Genomic DNA, 18,604 nt, shown 5'->3' with positions numbered 1-18,604 from the left:
GGCTGTAAAGTGCTTTGAGACATCCGGTGGTTGTGAAAGGCGCTACATTAATGCAAGTCTTTCTTTTTCAAAGAACTGGTATAGGTACGATGGGCCGAATGTTCTATGATGCTATTAAAAAAATTGTTTAAAAAAGGTCACAAAGGATGGCCCCTTTGAAAGATATGTTTGAACATGTGGTGCCTATGCAGTTGGGTAGAAATCAGCACTCGACTGATCGCGTCTACAAGAGTTAAAGTGGCTGGAGCTCTGGATTCAAAGGGATTGCTCTCCTCCCACTTTTAAGTGCCGCCGAGTGGAAGCTGCAGGTTTTTTTTAATGTGGTGTTAGTGAGAGGGGAGAGCAATATATTGGAGTCTGCCTCGTTTCTCTGCCCCAGTCGCTCTGTGACAGCTCTCCTGAAAACGCTTTAAAGAAGATATCTCTTTAGTTGGGGAGAGCTTTCTTTGTATTTGTGGGATTGTTATTATTTGTTGTTTTCTCTCTCCTCACTCTCTCTGGCAAGGGAAGCATTACAATAAAACTCCAAATGCTTTTCTCGGCGTGGAAGCGAAGCAGTTGATGAAAATGGGCAAACTTCAGTCAAAACATGGTAGGGAAATTAAAACTCACCCCACGGCTGCACACACGTGGAGTCTGTTCATGTTTTCACAGGGTGTTTTTTGGGGGGGGTAGTTCAATTGAAATGAGATTTGCTAACTTTTTAAATTTTTTTTAAAATATGGGTCGATTGAAACTGACAGCATGCAAGCGGAGAGAAAATCCTGAAGGTGAGATACTTTCTCTAAATGATCTTGCTGATCGACAATGATAATTAAATCTACATAGAAAATTGAAGTCTGTTTTGGTATTAATTCTATGATTTTGATAATTCGATCCCCCTCCTTTTATAATTGTATTTTAACTAAACCTTCCCACTCTTTCTTGCCCCTTTGTTATTAAATATTATTTCTTCAGTTCTAACCCCGTTATTTTTCTTGTTTCCCCCCTCCCTCTCTTGGACGTGTATGCTTGCAGGAGACAGTTTCGTGGTGAATGCCTACCTGAACCGCCGGGGTTTGGAGGAGTTTGAGCGGCAGAGAACTTCAAACGGTGTCTTGGAGCAGGCGAAACTGCGTGGATACCGACCTTTCTCTACGGTAATTGACATGACCCAAACAAGGGAGCTCTGAGATACATCCACACTTAGACACATTCAACATCCCAGGGAGAATGCAACACACGGGGCCCAGCCTCCCCCAGCAAGAGCTTTTCACCACTCCAACTCACCTTTTAGCTTAATGCAGGGGTTTTCATTGACCAGCCCCATCTCCCAATGGTATGTTTTAATTGGGGGTTTCTTGCCTTATATCTCAATATAAGAGAGAACGTGTCTTTAAATCTGTCTCTGCGCTGCAGCCTTTCTATCTGATTCTGGGCTTGCCCTCACTCGCTGCTTGTGTTGGGGAGATGTTGAGCTTTGATTCGGAGCGCTTACTCGCTTTCTCTCCCTTTGATCAATCTTGAGATCAAATTGGACGGACGGCGAAGGGAGGTGACGACTTGGGGATGTGCTTCTATCTGGATCAAATTGATAGTGTAAAAAAACCATCGGTCTTTTAGGCAGGTTTCAGTTGCACACTCTGAGAACATTAACTATCTCCAATGGGACAATTCTTCCAATGGGAGCTATCTGCTCCGTCCATTACAAGTTAAATCTTAATGACTTAGAAATTCAAGGGAGCTAATGAAATAGCAACTGCAAGCTCACCCCGGGATCAATTAAATTGTTTGGATACAATTTAATCAGCAGGTACAAATTCAACTTGGAGTGGGTCCCAACTTCTCCTCATAGTATTTCCATATCAAAGCAGTATTGCACATTCATGAAGGACTGGGTTATGAATGTTAATTAGTGCATTGGACTATTCTGTTTTTGTATATGTACAAACATAACGAAGTGACTTATTTTTCCCTTTTCTCATTCAGAACTGAGGAAAAATAGCAATGTTTGTAGGGCTAATGTGTTTGGTTTTCCTCCTTCTGCTGTTTCTAATCTTAGTTTCATCATCATCACTACATGGGAGGTGCCGAGGGAAGACCAGCTTGCCCACAAAAAGGAAGTGTGTTTGCCCACAGCCTCATCTTTTCTTCGCCCAGCCTCTCTCTCTTTTCTCTGCCTGTCTCCTTCTCTCCCCACCCCCTTGGGTTTTGCATACCTTGCAATGACCTGTGAGCAGATGGCCAGTGATCTGAGCGGATAAAAAGTGGCTAAATATCCTCAAAAACAAAGGGCTGGGTGGAAGGGGAGGCAGAATCATTGAAAAAGATTTCAGCAGTGTAAACATAGTTCAGTAGCTGCATATTGTGACTGGGTTGTTCCAGCAAGAACTAAGCCTATCAGAAAACTTCTGATAATGATGCTAACAGACCTCTTAAAGGGACTAGTCTGAGAACACTAATCCATGTGTTCATGATTTGGCAAAGAGAATTGTGTTTGACTTGATTTTGATTGACGAAAGACGCCTGGCTTCCTTCGTGTTGAAGTTGGTGTATTGTACAAAAAAAATGTCGTGATGGGGGGGGTGTAAGAAACTGGGTTAGTCAAGGATGGCTTGGCTTGTTTTAAACCCAGTGCAAATACACATTATTATAGGATGAAAATGGCCAGACTTGTGTTTTTTTTAATGTGATCAGTAAAATGTAAAAGAGGGCATGTAAATTATTCACATGGATGCACTGCAGGTTTTTTCTTAACCATGCTTTGCTGTAATCCTAGTTATGGGTGTGTAAAATTGTCACACTTTGTCCACAGAACTGTGCAAAAATAACTAGCAGTGTAATTATAAGCTTTGCCAGAGCATCTTGAGGGAGTGAGTGTGCAAATATATTAGCTCATCAACTCCTCTTTCCCACCCCCCCCCAGTCTATTGATAAAATTGCAACACAGAAACAACCCATTCAACCCAACCAGTCCATGTTGATGTTAATCCTTCACGTGAGCAGTAGTCCTGATACCCCTTTCCTATCGAACGTATTCTTAAATGTTGACATGGTCTCTGATTCAATCATTAAATCTGGTGGTGCATTCCACAGCCTCACAACCCTCCTTTTTTTTTAAAAAGTTTCTCCTGCTCTCTGTCCTAAATCTGTCACATTTAATCTTTTATCTATGTCCCTTTTGTAGACTCCTCAACCACTGAAAGCACTGCTTCAATCTACTCTAACCCACCACTTCATAATTTTAAACATCTCTATCAAATCACTCTGTTTAGCAATTTTATCTATTTTTCATATTTCTGTATCCTCATACCAGGCCGCATCGCAGGGAATCTGTGCTATATATAGATTCATCATGACACCCCAACTTTTATATTCTGTACCTCTTGCGTTAAAATCCTGTATTTAAGTTGCTTTTTTTATGGCCTTTATCACTTGAGGTGCTGATTTTATGTGTTGAAAACCTAATCCCCAAATCCCTCTGCTCTTCCACATTGCCCAGCCTTCCCCAACTCCAAATATAATGACTACTTTTTGTTAAACAATATGTACCACCTCACACTTGCTGATACTGAATTCCATCTGCCATTTCTTTCCCCATTCCACCATCTTATCAATATCCCCTTGCAGCTTCCTTTGGTTCTCAGAATTACTTTCTATGCCTCCTACTTTAGTGCCATCTGGAATTTCAGACACCACTCCCTCTAGCACTATATCTAAATCATAGATGTAAACAGAACCTGACTTTGAACAGAACCCTGTGGGACCCCACTACCCACTTCCAACCACTGAGAAACTGTCTTTAACTCCTACTCGGTTTCTACCCTTCCAACCAGTTTTAATCCAGTTTTCTACCCTTCTCCTAATTCCATAACCCTTCATCTTCTCAATAATCTCCCGTGTGGTACCTTGTCAAAGGCTTTCTGAAAGTCCATGTAAACCACATCCACTGCATTTCCCCAATCCACCATAACAATACACTGAAATCTGCTCGTTAATAATTGTGTTGGAGCAATGTTTCTTTCTATCAAAGAGAATACTGAGGTAATCCAAGACATTGTTGTGCTCAAATTAACTATGCATCTGATTTCACATTCCTGCACTGGCCCCAGATCATAGGTTGGCATTATCAAACTGCATTGCAATACAGTAGATCATAATGGCATGTTACTGCTGCTGAATCAATTGTTTTTCAAATGATGGATACCAATATGCGGAGTCTTTGTGCTCCAAAATGAGTGCCCATTGCAAGCATTCCATGTGTCAGCTGATTGGCAGGACTGTTTGCACACATAATGTGCCCTTATGAGCCAGGACCTGGCTGATGTGTGAAGGGTGTAGAAGGGGCAGTGTCAACTATGAGAAATGCTCCAGGCTCATGAGGCATCTAGCAAGTGGGTACCTTGCAGGAGTAGCTCTCGGTGTTTAACCACCCATATTCTGTGCATGAAAATCTTCCTTACCCCATGGAGGATATCTGGCTGGAAACTGAGCCGAGCCAGAGAAGAAATGTTGAGCTTGTGGACTGATTGGGTTTGTTGCACGTGTCCTGTTATGGGTTCGGTTCTGATTGTTGAACTATACTTGGTTTTTAGCTATCCTTTTTTTTGCTGTCAGGGTCTGTAGAAAGCTGATATTTTAAATCTGGGCCTCACTAAAGCAGTGGAGGAGAGTCAGTCCTGAGTCCACCTCTGGTATCTTGCTCAAGTGGCCATCGTTCATGTGAGTTTTGACGGTGTATGCTTATTTGACCATGGAATCGCAGCCAAGCTCCATCCTACTCTCCTGACGTGCATGCACTTGCAGCAAGGCTCAATGGATAGTGATCATTGGTGAAACCTTACTGATTTTTTTCCCCTTTCCCTAATGCAGTGATACTGGGGTTAGCTTTGGTGCCTCTCTTTCCCTTTATTCCCATCTGATAGTTAACTTGGCTTGGACTGGAAATTGATCCTGCGATCCTCCTGGTTTTTAATAGTACAGCTATCCACTTGAGTAAGCTTGCTGGGCCATTGAGGAGCTCCAGCCTATCTTTTACTAGGACCTACTTTGCTACATGACCTTCACCATGGTTTGTCTCCCAAGCAAGAGAATGGTGTTGCTCAATAAGCTGCTGTTACACAATTTCCCTTCCCCTTGCAGACATTTTGCTTTGATAAACGTGGTTGGCGATTTATCGTTCCCCTGTCAGCTGGACCCAGTTGAGACTGCCTGTTAGCAAGCGCTCTGGAGGTCGGTCCAGTTTGGCAGTGTTTATGCTGCTGCTCTTGAAGGATGCAGATTTTGGTTGCATGGTGCCAGTTGACTCCGATTAGCATCCTCTTCCACAAGTAGTGCATGATTGGAATTAACCGGATATAAGCGTTCTGTGGAGTTCTTTTGTGAAGTACTGTTATCTTATAAATACAGAGGAGTTTTGAGGGTCAGTGTGTGGATACAAAGTTCTTTCACGCCATTTTCATTTCTGAAATAGAGTTCACTTTTCATTAGCTGGTCCAAAGTGGGACCAAATGGATTGTCTAAAAGCAGGAGTAGACTCCTTTAAAGGCACGGTGTCTTCAGCAATAAACTTCAATAATATGCTTCGCAGGGGTGGGGTGGGGGGGTGGTGTAATGTGGTTTGTTGATTGTTTCTCCCTTGGTGGCCGAATGTTTTCTTTAATACAATAAGGATGATATTTAACTCCAGTGAAATGGGTGGTGGATGGGATGCCCTTTATACACCATATATACATTGTCCTTTCCATTCACGTCAATCAGGCTGGGTGTGTAGCGGCTGACCTGTGGGTCTCCACCAAAAGTTTGATTTCACCCCCCGCAATGGCACATAGAATCACAAAAGGAGGCCATTCGGCCCATCGTGCCTGTGCCGGCTCTTTGAAAGAACTGTCCAATTCGTTCCACTCCCCTGCTCTTTTCCCATAGCCCTACATTTTTTTTTCCTTTTCAGGTGTGTGTATATCCAATTCCCTTATGACAGTTACTATTGAATCTGCTTCCACCACCCTTACAGGCAGCGCATTCCAGATTATAACACGTTGCATAATTTTTTAATATCTTAAATCTGTGTCCTCTGGTTATCGACCACTGGAGAACAGTTTCTCCTTATTACTCTATCAAAACCCTTCATAATTTTGTACACCACAACTAAATCTCCCCTTAACCTTCTCTGCTCTAAGAACAATCGTAGTTTCTCTAGTCTCTCCACAGCTTCATTAATTCACTTGGAAGCAACATCATCCAATGCTAATGGCAGTTTAAAATCTGTTCCAAGGGATAGTGTCACCTTGATGACCTATACGTAGAGGGAGGGGTTCGCAATGATGTAATTTACGAGGCATCAGAATATCATTTCTTACTCATTTTTATATTTGGGAAAACCATGTTTGATTAAAGTTTTGTGCTGCAGTAGATACAATGGGAGTAAATTTAACTTCTCCCACCCATTCTCGCCAGGCGTGTTGTCAATTTTACACCCCGCCCAATTTTACACTGCACTGAAGACAACAGAATGGGGTGGGGCATAAATAGGAGTCTGACCTGAACCCACCCTATTCTCACTGGGCCGGTTTGGTTAAAATTCCAAGCTCCCCCCCCCCCCCCCCCCCCCCCCCCCCATTGTCTAAAATAGATCTTTTGGTGCAGGCTGCATTCACTGTCCTGAGATCTAAGTAAGCCTGTGACACTGCCACTTTAAAGTAAATAAACCCAACTCTTTTTTTTCTTTCATCAATATAAATGACAGAGCTGGCTCAGTATTTGAAATTCCTGGATATAGATTTGTTTTTTTTTACTTCAGTGTCTCTCATTTTACTTTTTGAGGCAATTTTTTTCTCCTCCCATTTGTTCCCAATACCCTGAAGGTGAGAAGTGCTTGCTGGGTTTAGTTATAAGAGCACCTATCAGTCTCTGGTACGCTGACCAAGTGACCATTCTTCGTGTTGGTAGACTACTTGACTGTGGGAGCATTACAACCCTCATCTGGTACCTGCATCTATGCACTTCTTGCAAGTCATGGGACGGTCATTAGGACCAAAATTCTTGTCCTGTGTTTTTTTTTTTAACCCTTTTCCCTAATCCAGGGGTGCTACTGCAAGTTGTAATGCCCCTCCTACCATCCCAGTGACTCAGCATAGACTTGGGATCGAATGTGGGACCGCACTGGTCTGTGTGGCTAAGCTACTCCCTGCCATAACCAGCTGAGTCAGTACAGGATCTATCTGTGCAATTTTTTTTGATCTTACTACATAGAAAAAGTAAGTTGGACTGTACTTCAAGCACATGTAAACATATTAAGATCCATAAGTGAGTGTCTGTTCACAAGGCTGTAGCTCATTGTGATGCTCTAGCTTTACTGGAGCAATTGGCATTTGGATCTTAGAGTGCGCCATCTATCAGCAGCAAGGAGCATGCTCGGCCCCTGCCATTTTTAGGTCCGTCTGCAACTTTTTTTCCTTACCCCCTTTCTCCCCACATCTTATCTCCAGCTGAAGGCTTGAATATGAAGAGCAAGATTATAGGAGAGTCAAATCAATAAAATAAAGAAAACCTTTGTGCCTGTATGTAAGCATGTGAAAAGCAAGATGGTTTCCCTCAGGATGTGATCTACAAAAAAAGGTAATTGCTGTGTGTTGCAGTTTAAATTTTGTTCCCCACCTTGTGACCAGAAGCCAGTGCTGACTTTGTCAGCCAGTGGTTCAGCTGGTAGCACTCTCGCCTCTGAGTCAGAATGTTGTGGGTTCAGGTCCAGAGCCTGGTGCACAAATTCCAGGTGACAGTACTGATGGGAGTGCTACACTGCACTGATGGAAGTGCTGTCTTTCAGATGAGACATTAAACCCGAGGGTCCTGGCTGCCTGCCCCTTCAAGTGGATGTAAACGATGCCATGGCACTATTCAAAGAGGAGCTGGGGAGTTCTTCCCTGGTGTCTTGGCCAATATTTATTCCTCAACCAACACCTAAAAACTACATGACCTGGCCATTGTCACATTGCTGTTTGTGGGAGCTTGCTTTACAGCCAATAAAGTGTGTTTGAAGTGTAGTTGTTGTTGTAATGTTGCAGCCAATTTGCACATATCACATTGCTGTTTGTGGGAACTTGCTAACGATCAGATAATCTGTGTTCTTTAGTGATGGTTGACGGATAAATTTTGGCCAGGACACCGAGTTTTATAGTTGATTGACTAATATCAGTTATATTAATTTCTGTAAGGCAAGGTGGCACCTTGGGAGTAAACAAAAATAAGAGAGAGAAAGGAAAATGGGAATGAAATTAGATAGTTATAGGCAAACCAGAAAAATAACGGAAGAAAGGAGAAGGAAACACCAATAAAACAATTGCTATCCTGGGCCTAGTCTCTCTCGTTCATTTTTTTAAAATATAAAAATGTTTATCTGTAGGCAAATGCAGCACATCAGTAAAACCTTCTTAAGCCCTACGGAAAGAGAGCCCACATGGTATTTGCATAGGCCAGTTAGTTTGTACAAAGGAGCGATCTTATCGGTACCTCCTGACTTTGGCTCTCTCTAAAAGTAGGTTAACTCTCATACAGGTTGAATTTTGACTTTGAATTTGGATTTCTTCCAAGTTTGAAGCTGTTTCTAATTAAAAATCATGGTCTAAATGATGAGAATTTACTGAACCACAATTTCAAGTTGAAGTTTTAAAAATTCTCATGCTCTGACGGTGGTTTGAAACTGGCTCCATAGAAAATTGATTTGTTGTCATCTGCAAATTTTGAAATTGTGCCCTGTGCCCCCAAGTCATTAACATCTAACAAAAACAGCAGTGGTCAGAGTACTGAACCTTGGGGAACTTCACTGTATACCTCCCTCTAATCTGAAGAACACCCATTCACCACAACTCTCTGCTTTCTATAGAAAATGCTGGAAACACTCAGCAGGTCAGGCAGCACCGAGGAGAGAGAAACAGTCAACGTTTTGAGTCGGGGACCCTTCATCAGAACTGGAAAAGGTTAGAGAAGAGAGATTTTTAAGCAGGAGCAGGGAGGAGGAGAGGAAAGAACAAAAGGGAAGGTCTGTGATAGGATGGAAGGCAGGAGATTAAGAGACAAAAGGGACGATGGTGCAAGGCAAAAGGAGATGGTAATGGGATAAGTTAAGAAACAAAAGATGACTCTAGATGCACACCAATAGGCAGACAACATACCTCTCCTGGTGCAACTAAACCAGAATAGGCATTCATCAATATTGAAACAACCCTAAGATGCATGTCAATGTAAGTTATCATTCCCATTCATTGGCACTTGCGGGTTTCCCCATCATTGATAGCTACAGTAATTTGTATAAGTAAGCAATGTTGATGCTGACGTGTCTATAACTGGAATATTGCAGCATTCTCCTTTTGAGAAACCTGATAGTAACCCAAATTTAACCCTTGCATGCTGATCCTAGAAAATGTTTTATAAGTTTTAAAAAGAAACACTGGCAAAAATCCTTTTTTGGGCAAAATTACTCTGATCGACGTCATGCTCCAGTGTTACTATAGGCCTAGTGTTCCTACCTCGCTGCCTGCCATTGCTCAGTTGCAGCACTCTCGCCCCCGCATCAGAATGTTGTGGGTTCAAGCCCCACTCCAGAGATTTGAGCACAAAATCTAAGCTGACACTCCCAGAGCAGTACTGGGGGAGTGCTGCACTGTTGGAGGTGCTGACTTTTGGATGAGCTGTTCTACTGAGGTGCTGTCTGCCCTCTCGGGTGGACACACAAGATCTCGTGGCACTATTCCCACAACCAACGCCACTGAAACAGATTATCTGGTCATTATCACTTTGCTGTTTGTGGGAGTTTGCTGTGTGCTAATTGGCTGCCGCATTTCCTACATTACAACAGTGACTATACTTCAATAGTACTTCATTGGCTGTAAAGCACTTTGGGACGTCGTGAGATCGTGAAAGGTGTTCTATAAATGCACGTCTTTCTTTCACTGCCAGCTAGGAAACCTGCTTCAAGAAGGGTTTGCCTTTTCAAGCTGCTAAATGGTCTTGGATCCAAATCTGTGTTGTAAATATAAAAGGGGAGGTTCATTTATTGTAACTCAATGCATGTTTTGATTTGGGGGAAGTCTTGCTAGGGGAAACCCTTTTTATATAGAACCTCCGCTCGCCTCTGCCTGGCTGTAACCACTTGACTTCCATGTGAATCAGAGCCCAATATTGTGTTGGGGAATGAAAATTCTGGAAAGAGAGGTCTCATTTGAGGTCTGTAGCCTTCTTCATTACCAAGATTATTGGTGTGGAGGAATCGCTGGATTGGGTTGGCTCTTATCATAGCATGGCTGATGTCATCGTCAATTTTTGTGATTAATCTAATTAACAAGAAATAGCGCTACAGGCAGTATCTCTACTCTCCACACCCCAACACTGAGCAACCTGGTCACTTTATCTGCCTTTTACAAGGCTCCCTCAAGGGTAATCATTCATTTGGACGTTCATTTTTATTTTGATGTGGCTATCGGTCATACTCGGAGCTAATTTGGAACAGCTATTCCTTTGCCATGGAGACTGGTATAATCGCTAAATGGAACTTTTCATGCCACCATTTCTTTTGTAAAACTTGATAAACTGTGATCTGCAGGGGAGTAAACTGAGTTTAGCCAACAGGAAGTGGGGAGTTCCCTGCAAGTTCATATGTGTGAAGTGAGTGATTTGGTGATCTGTTGAAAAGTTTAATACCCTCTTCCATTTGAGCTGCAAAGTTGTATTTGTTGCTTAATTTCCAGTGAAATCCAAGTTCAAATGGTGTGAAGTTTGTTTTGGTGAAAACTCCCACCTCTGTACGAGTATCTGCTTGCAAGACTGTTTATGCAGATCTGCTCTTGTCTGTAAACGGGTGAACACTAAAGATGCACATTGGAGTTCGGGCATCAGTAAACTAATGCTGGGAGAACATGTTCAGTTTCAATCCCAAATGTAACTGGGGGGGTGCTTGCATTTAATTTGTGGCCTTGTAACTCCTGAGTACAACCTTTTTTGAGCAGAACTTTAACTGAATGACTTTCGTGTTGCTGAGTTTTTAAACTTTTTTCCCCTGTGATTTTATCTTAGTTTATGTATCTGTTAGAGGGCTATATTTTGTTGGTGGTACGAGAGTGGATAAGGCTGATAGGGTTAGGTGTATGTTCTGAAGAACGGTTATATTTTAAGCCAGCTTGCATGTATGAAAGTTTTTTTTTCTTTCTAAATGTCTTGTGCACCTGTGTGACTACCATTTTTCTGACCAGCTCTTTAGCAAATTAATAAATTTATATTTGGCTGTGTGGTTTACTGTATTGTGAGCAGGGACTTGGAGCAAGAGTTCATGGACCTGTGTTTTGTATCCGGTCCCATTTGACAATTTGAGGCCATCCTGATGCTCTTCTTGAGATAATGTGCCGGCATGTAATTGGTTGAGAGTCAGATTAATTTGCATGCTGAGTTGCTATTGGTTGGAAGTGATGATTCATGTTGCCAAGGCTGGGATTTCTTGTACAGGGAGTCCTGTGTCCCAACTATTTTTTTTAAAAAAAGAAAGACTTTGTATTTATCATCTTCTCCTCTTCTTAGGCAGTCCCTCGGAACCGAGGATGACTTGCTTCCACATTAAAAATAAGTTGTCAGGTGACTGAGTCCAATGCGGAACCTACAGTCTCTGTCACAGGTGGTGCAGACGGTGGTTGAAGAGGCGGGTGGGTGGGGTGCTTGGGTTGACGTGCGCTCCTTCCGCTGTTTGCGCTTGGCTTCCGCTTGCTCCTGGTGAAGAGAGTCGAGGTGTTCGGCGCCTTCCTGGATGCTTCTCCTCCACTTTGTGCGGTCTTGGGCCAGGGATTCCCAGGTGTCAGTGGGGATGTTGCACTTTTTCAAGGAGGCTTTGAGGGTGTCCTTGAAGTGTTTCCTCTGCCCACCTGGGGCACTCTTGCCGTGTTGGAGCTCCAAGTAGAGTGCTTGTTTTGGGAGTCTTGTATTGGGCATGCAGACGATGCGGCCCGTCCATCGGAGCTGATCGAGCGTGGTCAAAGCTTCGATGCTGGGGATGTTGGCATGTGCGAGAACACTGACATTGGTGCGCCTATCCTACCAATGGATTTGCAGGATCTTGCGGAGGCAGCGTTGGTGGTACCTCTCCAGTGCTTTGAGGTGCCTGCTGTACATGGTCCATGTCACTGAAGCATACAGGAGGGCGGGTATCACTACTGCTCTGTAGACCGGTCCACGTTGCATTTTTACATAGTGCCTATTACAACCTTGGGACATCCCAAGGTGCTTTAGAACCAATTAAGTACTCTTGAAGTGTAGTCACTGTTGTAATGCAGGAAATGTGGCAGCCATTTTGCCAGGTCCCACAAACAGCAATGAGATAAATGACGTAACCTGTCTTAGTGATGTTGGTTGAGGGATAAATATTGGCCAGTTCACCGGGGATAACTCCCCTGCTCTTCTTCGAAATAGTGCTATGGGATCTTGTACATCTACCTGGGATAGCAGATGGGGCCTCAGTTTAATTTCTCATCTGAAAGACGGCACTTGTGTCAGTGCAGCACTGCCTCAGCACTGCAACCTGGATCTTGTGCTCAAGTCTCTGGAATGGGACTTGAACCCATGACCACCTAACTCTCTCAATGTTGACAATCAAGTTGTTATTCTGTCGCGAGTTATGCCGTATTGTAATCGATATCCATAGAGACTGTAGTTTATTCTGTATACTACAGATAGCCCTGTACTAACTCACTGGAGTTCAACATCCATTGCTCTGGTATTCCAATCCGAGCTTGTTCTTTATATATGTTTTGTCAATTCTACTTCGAATCGGAGGCATCAAGTCCATTGAGTATTTGCCTTTGGGGCTTGTTTAGTTCCGTCCATTAGAGACTAGTAGCAATGTAAACGTGGGGAGCCAGTTCATGCCTTTGGTCCTCTGTAGGCCTGAAGAGGTGTTCTGTTTTGTGAACTGCAATCAGTTACATTTCTTTGTACATTTCTCTGAATCACACAGCTACTGAATCCTTGGCATCATTCCATGTAACTTGTCCACTATAAATAATTACTGTCGGAAGTTGTCATTCTAATCTTCCTAACATTGAAAAAGACTTGTCCTGAGTCCCCTCTTTGTCTTGTATGATGGGCCCCTTAAATGCTACTATCCTCCTATGCTCATGAAACAGTTACTTCATAAATACCATCATTAAATGGCTTCTAGTAACCCTCCGGATGTAAAGGCACTTGCATTAATCAACTTGAAAACCTTGTAATAAAACTTTTTTCCTTTCCTCTCTTTCCCATCTCTTCCACTTTGACCTGCCTCTTAAACTTTTTTATTGTTTTGAAAGGTTTTTAAAGAAATGTGAAAAGGAAATGTGGTGCTCTTTCTCTTTCTCCCCCCCCCCCCCCCGCCAACCATAGTTAATGTGTTAATATTGTTGAGTCGTATGATGGGGCAGTAGTACGGTGATTTTATTAGGATATATTTGAGAAGGGGATGAGGGCGTTTTTCTCAAGCTGTTGGGTAATTGGATTCCACAGCTGCTCCACATAAACATCAAAGAGCCTTGAGGAGCATTATTCCGGGTTACTCCATCACTTGAATGACCGTGTCCGGCCCCGAACCATCTGCTCCACCTTCTCATCCAGAAAGTTTGAGGAGTTTAAATTAAAGGCTTCGAGTTGGTAGAGGAGAGCCTTGTGTGTTTCATTTGTATGATTAGTCTCCTCTGTGTTAGGCTTTCATACTTTTTTTTATTATGAAAGGGATTTTTGTATTTGGAGAGTTCCTAACCCAGTCATTATTGCAGTGCAGAAATGCAGTAAATGTTTACTGATCTTGTGTTCAAGAAGATAATTTGAAAAGCTAACTTGACGTTGGAGTACAAACGACAGTGCCCTTCCCACAATGCTGTCCAAAGTGTGCAGTATAAAGGCATGCAGCTAACCAGTCTTTCCATGGTCAATGCCTACGAGGGTACAGTTGTGTAGTGGTTTGTTATTGGGCTCGTAATCCAGAGGCCTGATTAATAACCTTCGAGAGTGTGAGTTTAAATCCCACTATTCAAACTATGGCAGTTCGAGAATTTGAATTCAGTTTATTTTATTTTTTTAAATCTGGTATCGGTAATGGTGACCATGAAGCGCTCATTTTTGTAATAACTCAACTTGTTCACTAATGTCCCTTTTTTTAGGGATGGAAACTTGCCATCTGTACCTGATCTGGCCTATATGTGACTCCAGTCCCACACCAATGTTGGTTGACTCTTAACTGCCTTCTGAAGTGGTCGAGCAATCCACTCTGTTGTATCAAACCTGGGTAGCCAGGGATGGGCAATAAATGCCGGCCATGCCAGCGACATACATATCCCGAGGATTAAGTTTTTTTTTTAAACCCCACCACAGAAAAATAGAAGCAGGAATAGGCCATTCGAGCCTGCTCCGCCATTCAATATGATCATGGCTGATCCTCTATCTCGATACCATCTTCCCGCTCTCTCCCCCCATACCCCTTGATGCCTTGTGTGTCTAATCTTCAAGTAGACAACAAGAAGTTCTGAATGGGGAAAATAACCTTTAGCAGAATATTGAACAGATAAACTGCAGTATTCCACTGAGCCGTTTAACCAGTAAAATGTAGCACGTCCCACGATACTTTGCAGCTAATGGTTTGGCCTAGCATAAAGGGAATATATTTGAGATAAAAATTGGCTCGTCTTGTGCTGTATTTATTGGCAGATGCTGCCCAATGTTTGCTCTTCTGCAGAGTATTGAGGTGTTTGAATATTTTAGTATTCGGAATGCATTTACAACTTGCATTTGTTTTGAAACCAAGCCAACTTGAAATGAATTGAATTGAATCAGGTGCGTACACAACTTTAAATAATACAATCAGCAGTATTCACACGTTGAGACGGTGGTGCTCGCTTTCCAGAGCAGTTGTGAAGCTGGAAGTATTTTGCATCAACGGCAGGTGCAGTGTAATTGAAGTTAAACTGGTGTCACTTTGGGTTTGAGCACCGATTATGATACGAGTTTGAGAAGTCAGCCACGTTGTGCTTCAGCTTTACGCGAGCTATTAACGATTAAACAGATCCGAGAAGACCCCTTTTTAAGGTTTTATAGTTTGAACCAAGAGCTCTTTGCTAACATGACAGTTCCCCACCTCCCCGACTGGGTGGAGGGGAGCCGAGCATAGGGGCCAGAGGCCGGACCAGAAGCGGGAGAAGCAGGCCTGGGCCATCGGACCGTGGAGCCGGCGACGGTGAGGTGGAGGCCGCGGCGACCGGAGGATGTGTTCGGCGAGTCGGGCGGAGGCAGCGCAGCGCATCGAGCAGCAGCCACGACGACTCGCAGTCCGACTGGGAGGAGGGGAGCCGGGAATGGTGGCCAGAGGGTGAGCGGGAGAAGCAGGCCACCACACGTGGAGCCGAGCCGGCAACAGTGAGGAGGAGGCCGCGGTGACGAGGAGGACGGAGCGGCTGAGGGACATTGTGCTCCCACTGCCACTGGATGCCAAAGAATTGACTTTCTGAACATGGCACTGTAGAAATAGCTGACGTGTCCCTACGGGGAGTAAGCATTCCATTGTACTAGTACATATGGCGAATTGAATTGAATTAATAAATGTCAGTTAACGGAACATAGCCGCAATGTTTTACCATGCGTGTGGGGTACTTTGTTTTTTTCCCCCGATGAGAGCATTTTTATTTTCACAGACTTGCATTTATATAGCACCTTTCATGATCTCAGGATGTCCCAAAGTGTTTTACAGCCAATTAAGTACTTTTGAAGTGTTGTACTGTAGGAAACGCAGCAGCCAATTTGTGCAGAGCAAGATTCCACGAACAGCAATGAGATAAATGACCATTTAACCTGTTTTAGTGATGTTGGTTGAGGGATAAGCATTGGCCAGGGCACTGGGGAGAACTCCCCTGCTCTTCTTCGAAATAGTGTCGTGGGATCTTTTACATCCGCGCCCCATTTGAAAGCCAGCACCACCGACACTACTGTACTGAAGTATAGGCCTGGATTTTGTGTTTGTCTCTGGAGTGGGACTTGAATCCACAACTTTCTGGTTCGGCTGCGAGAGAGCTACCACTGAGCCACAGCTGACCCTTATATCCGTGTTCTATCTGTAAGTATCGTTTGGGTAAGTAACTAGGTTTAGGGCTGAGTTAACTGGACTTGGTTCAGTTTAATGAGAAATGACCGTCCAATGTAAACCTGGGTCGGGCCGATTAAACTTTCATTAGTGACTTTGCCGCAGCAACTGAAGACTCCAAAGGGCTAATTTTTTCAATGCAAGCCCCAGGCAAGGAGCCTCACATGCTGGGAGCATTTATCAGAACATTTCTGGCATGCTCCCCAAGAGTTTCTATAGTTAACAGATGGAGAATAGTGGGGAGCTCAACTGCAATAAAAACTCCAGGCAAGTTAGGCATTTATAAACTCACCGCTCAAATCTGTGGGTGGTGGGTGTGTGACCGAAATGTTGACATCTCCACTCTCGTCAGTTGTTGCTGCTGGACGAGAATATGCAGAAACTGGTGATTCTAGGTTCTGATCCAGACACTGTATACCTGGAAAACTATGGAACTTTCCTGTGAGCATATGGATTAGGGCTCGAGATTGTCCACTTGCAATACCATCAGCTTTCTGGAAACTTTACAGTTGGACTTCGCAGTTGTAAAGCAGCTGAAGTGTGACCATTTGAGAGGTGCAGTAGATGAGACTCTCGTGTATGATTCCCAATGTTTGTGTGTATGTGTATACAAATATTATGAGGGATTTTTTTTTTAGTGGGGCTCCAAGAGAGCCTCCCCACCCCCCCCCCCCCCCACCCAAACCATATGATCATTGGTTGCAAGTGCTCTCGCTGGATGTCAACCCAGTAATTCAGAGCCTGCGCTCTGGTCTCCATTCGTCTGGAGTGGGGCTTGAACCAAACCCTTCTGACTCCTAGGCAGGAAGTCTACCCCTGAGCCAGTAGTCACTCCCTGTGGGCGCAGGTTCCCTGCTGGATGTCAGAGACCATATTTCTGGTCTCCACTCACCAGGATTGTCTGGAACGGGACTCGAACCCTTCACCTTCTGAATTGGAGCCAGGCAGAATACCTCTGAGCCCAAGGCTTACTGCGGTAAAGCATGCACCATTTTTAAACATCTCTGCCCTTTTCATGGTGTGGCTCTTTCTGCATTGCATTGTGAATGTGTGCCCAGGTGTGTTGGTAATCGAAGAGCTGAGGTAGGACACCAATTGGCAGGGGTCCACGTCTGTACACAAGGCTTTTTGTTCTTTTTTTAGCCGGATCTTCGAAAATATCCTAGCTGACATAAACCTTACACTTGCCAAATTCAAATCTGCTGCTTATCCTTTCATCTCTATCTGTGTCCCAGAGATTTCCTATGTTGGGGTTTTTTTTTTTGGCATGCTATAGATTTTGGAGTTGTGTTGAGATGGTGTTCAAAATTCATAAATTGGAACAGGAGGGCCTCCCAAAATTTAAAACTAGCCAAGTATAAACTGGTGTCAGAAATCCACGCTCATTTGACCCGATCATATTTAACAGAATTAAAATTAAATTTTTATCCAGTGATGGCAAAAGAACCAGAGGGGAGATGAGGAGAATTTTTTTTCATGCAGCGAATATTATGATCTGGAATGCACTGCTTGAAAGGGTGGTGGAAGCAGATTCAATAGTAACTTTCAAAAGGGAATTGGATATATACATGTGCAGGGCTATGGGGAAAGAGCAGGAGAATGGAACTAATTGGATAGCTCTTTCAAAGAGCCGGCACAGGGACGATGGGCCGAATGGCCTCCTTCTGTGTTGTCATTCTATGAAGCGCTCTCAAAGAAAATCTCTCATCAAAAGCCTTGGCGGAGATATCAAAATGCAACTCCTACCGTTAACAGTTGTGCCCTGTGACCATGCACAGAGACAACCTTGCATTTCCGTACAATCTTATTGGGTTTTAAGAGCCCCTCTGTTCAATTTTTGGTTTGTGTTTTTTCCCTTCTGTTGTCTTAAAGTTGTAACCTGGCAGCTTGATCTGTGTCTTGTTTTTGCCTCTTCACTTTCCTGCCCCACTTACATTGTATTTTAAGAGCGAGTGATTTTAAGTGGCTGTAGTTCACACTCTCGTTCGCCTGTCTAAACCAAACCGAAAGTCCAAGCCGAGGCTGGGCTCTTCCTTAAACCGTAATTTTACATGGTGATGCATACATACAAAAATGATGGTCAGGAAAAGACCAGCTGGTCCATCAAGCCTCCCCACACCATGATAGCTGAAGCATCATGACACAAAACTTCCTACCCTTTCTCTTCTTTCCTTTCCAGCCCACCCCAGCAGCCATGTAATCTCTTGGTAGTGGCCAAAAAGGAAATAAAAACTGAAATCCCTTTCCGACCCCCCTCGCGCAACCAGAACCAGTCCAGGAGACTGTATTGTCCATGCGTCTGTTAACTGTTAAATTGCTTAACTTCGAAAAGATGTGATCTCTGCTCCAGCCAAGAACCGGTCTAGTTGCCTTTTGAAGACGTGCAGCGTCTGCACCCACCACACCAGTCTGCATCGTCCTCCAGAGGCTCGCTATTTCCTGGGAAAAGAACTGCCCAACATCTAGCCTATTCCTACTTTGCAT

The 18,604-nt window shown here is 43.6% G+C and overlaps 1 protein-coding gene across 2 annotated transcripts in view; it reads left to right on the top strand.

Annotated features, from left to right (window-relative positions):
• The first annotated feature begins 213 nt into the window (after positions 1-213).
• nkd2b (NKD inhibitor of WNT signaling pathway 2b) overlaps positions 214-18,604 on the top strand; it is a 134,527-nt gene continuing 116,136 nt past the window's right edge. The window contains exons 1-3 of one of the 2 annotated variants that reach the window (XM_085989075.1): positions 214-592; positions 744-770; positions 1,018-1,139. In XM_085989075.1, the coding sequence (XP_085845201.1) occupies positions 562-592; positions 744-770; positions 1,018-1,139 (180 nt within the window). In that variant the 5' untranslated portion in view covers positions 214-561. The remainder of the gene's footprint in view (positions 593-743; positions 771-1,017; positions 1,140-18,604) is intronic. The other variant, XM_085989074.1, reaches the window with a different exon arrangement.

This window comes from Somniosus microcephalus, chromosome 5, assembly GCF_052327205.1.
Source record: "Somniosus microcephalus isolate GS21.2 chromosome 5, FLI_Smic_1.0, whole genome shotgun sequence".
Taxonomy (NCBI): domain Eukaryota; kingdom Metazoa; phylum Chordata; class Chondrichthyes; order Squaliformes; family Somniosidae; genus Somniosus; species Somniosus microcephalus.
Note: the sequence above shows the minus strand (reverse complement) of the source record. Positions and strands in the feature narration are given on the sequence as shown.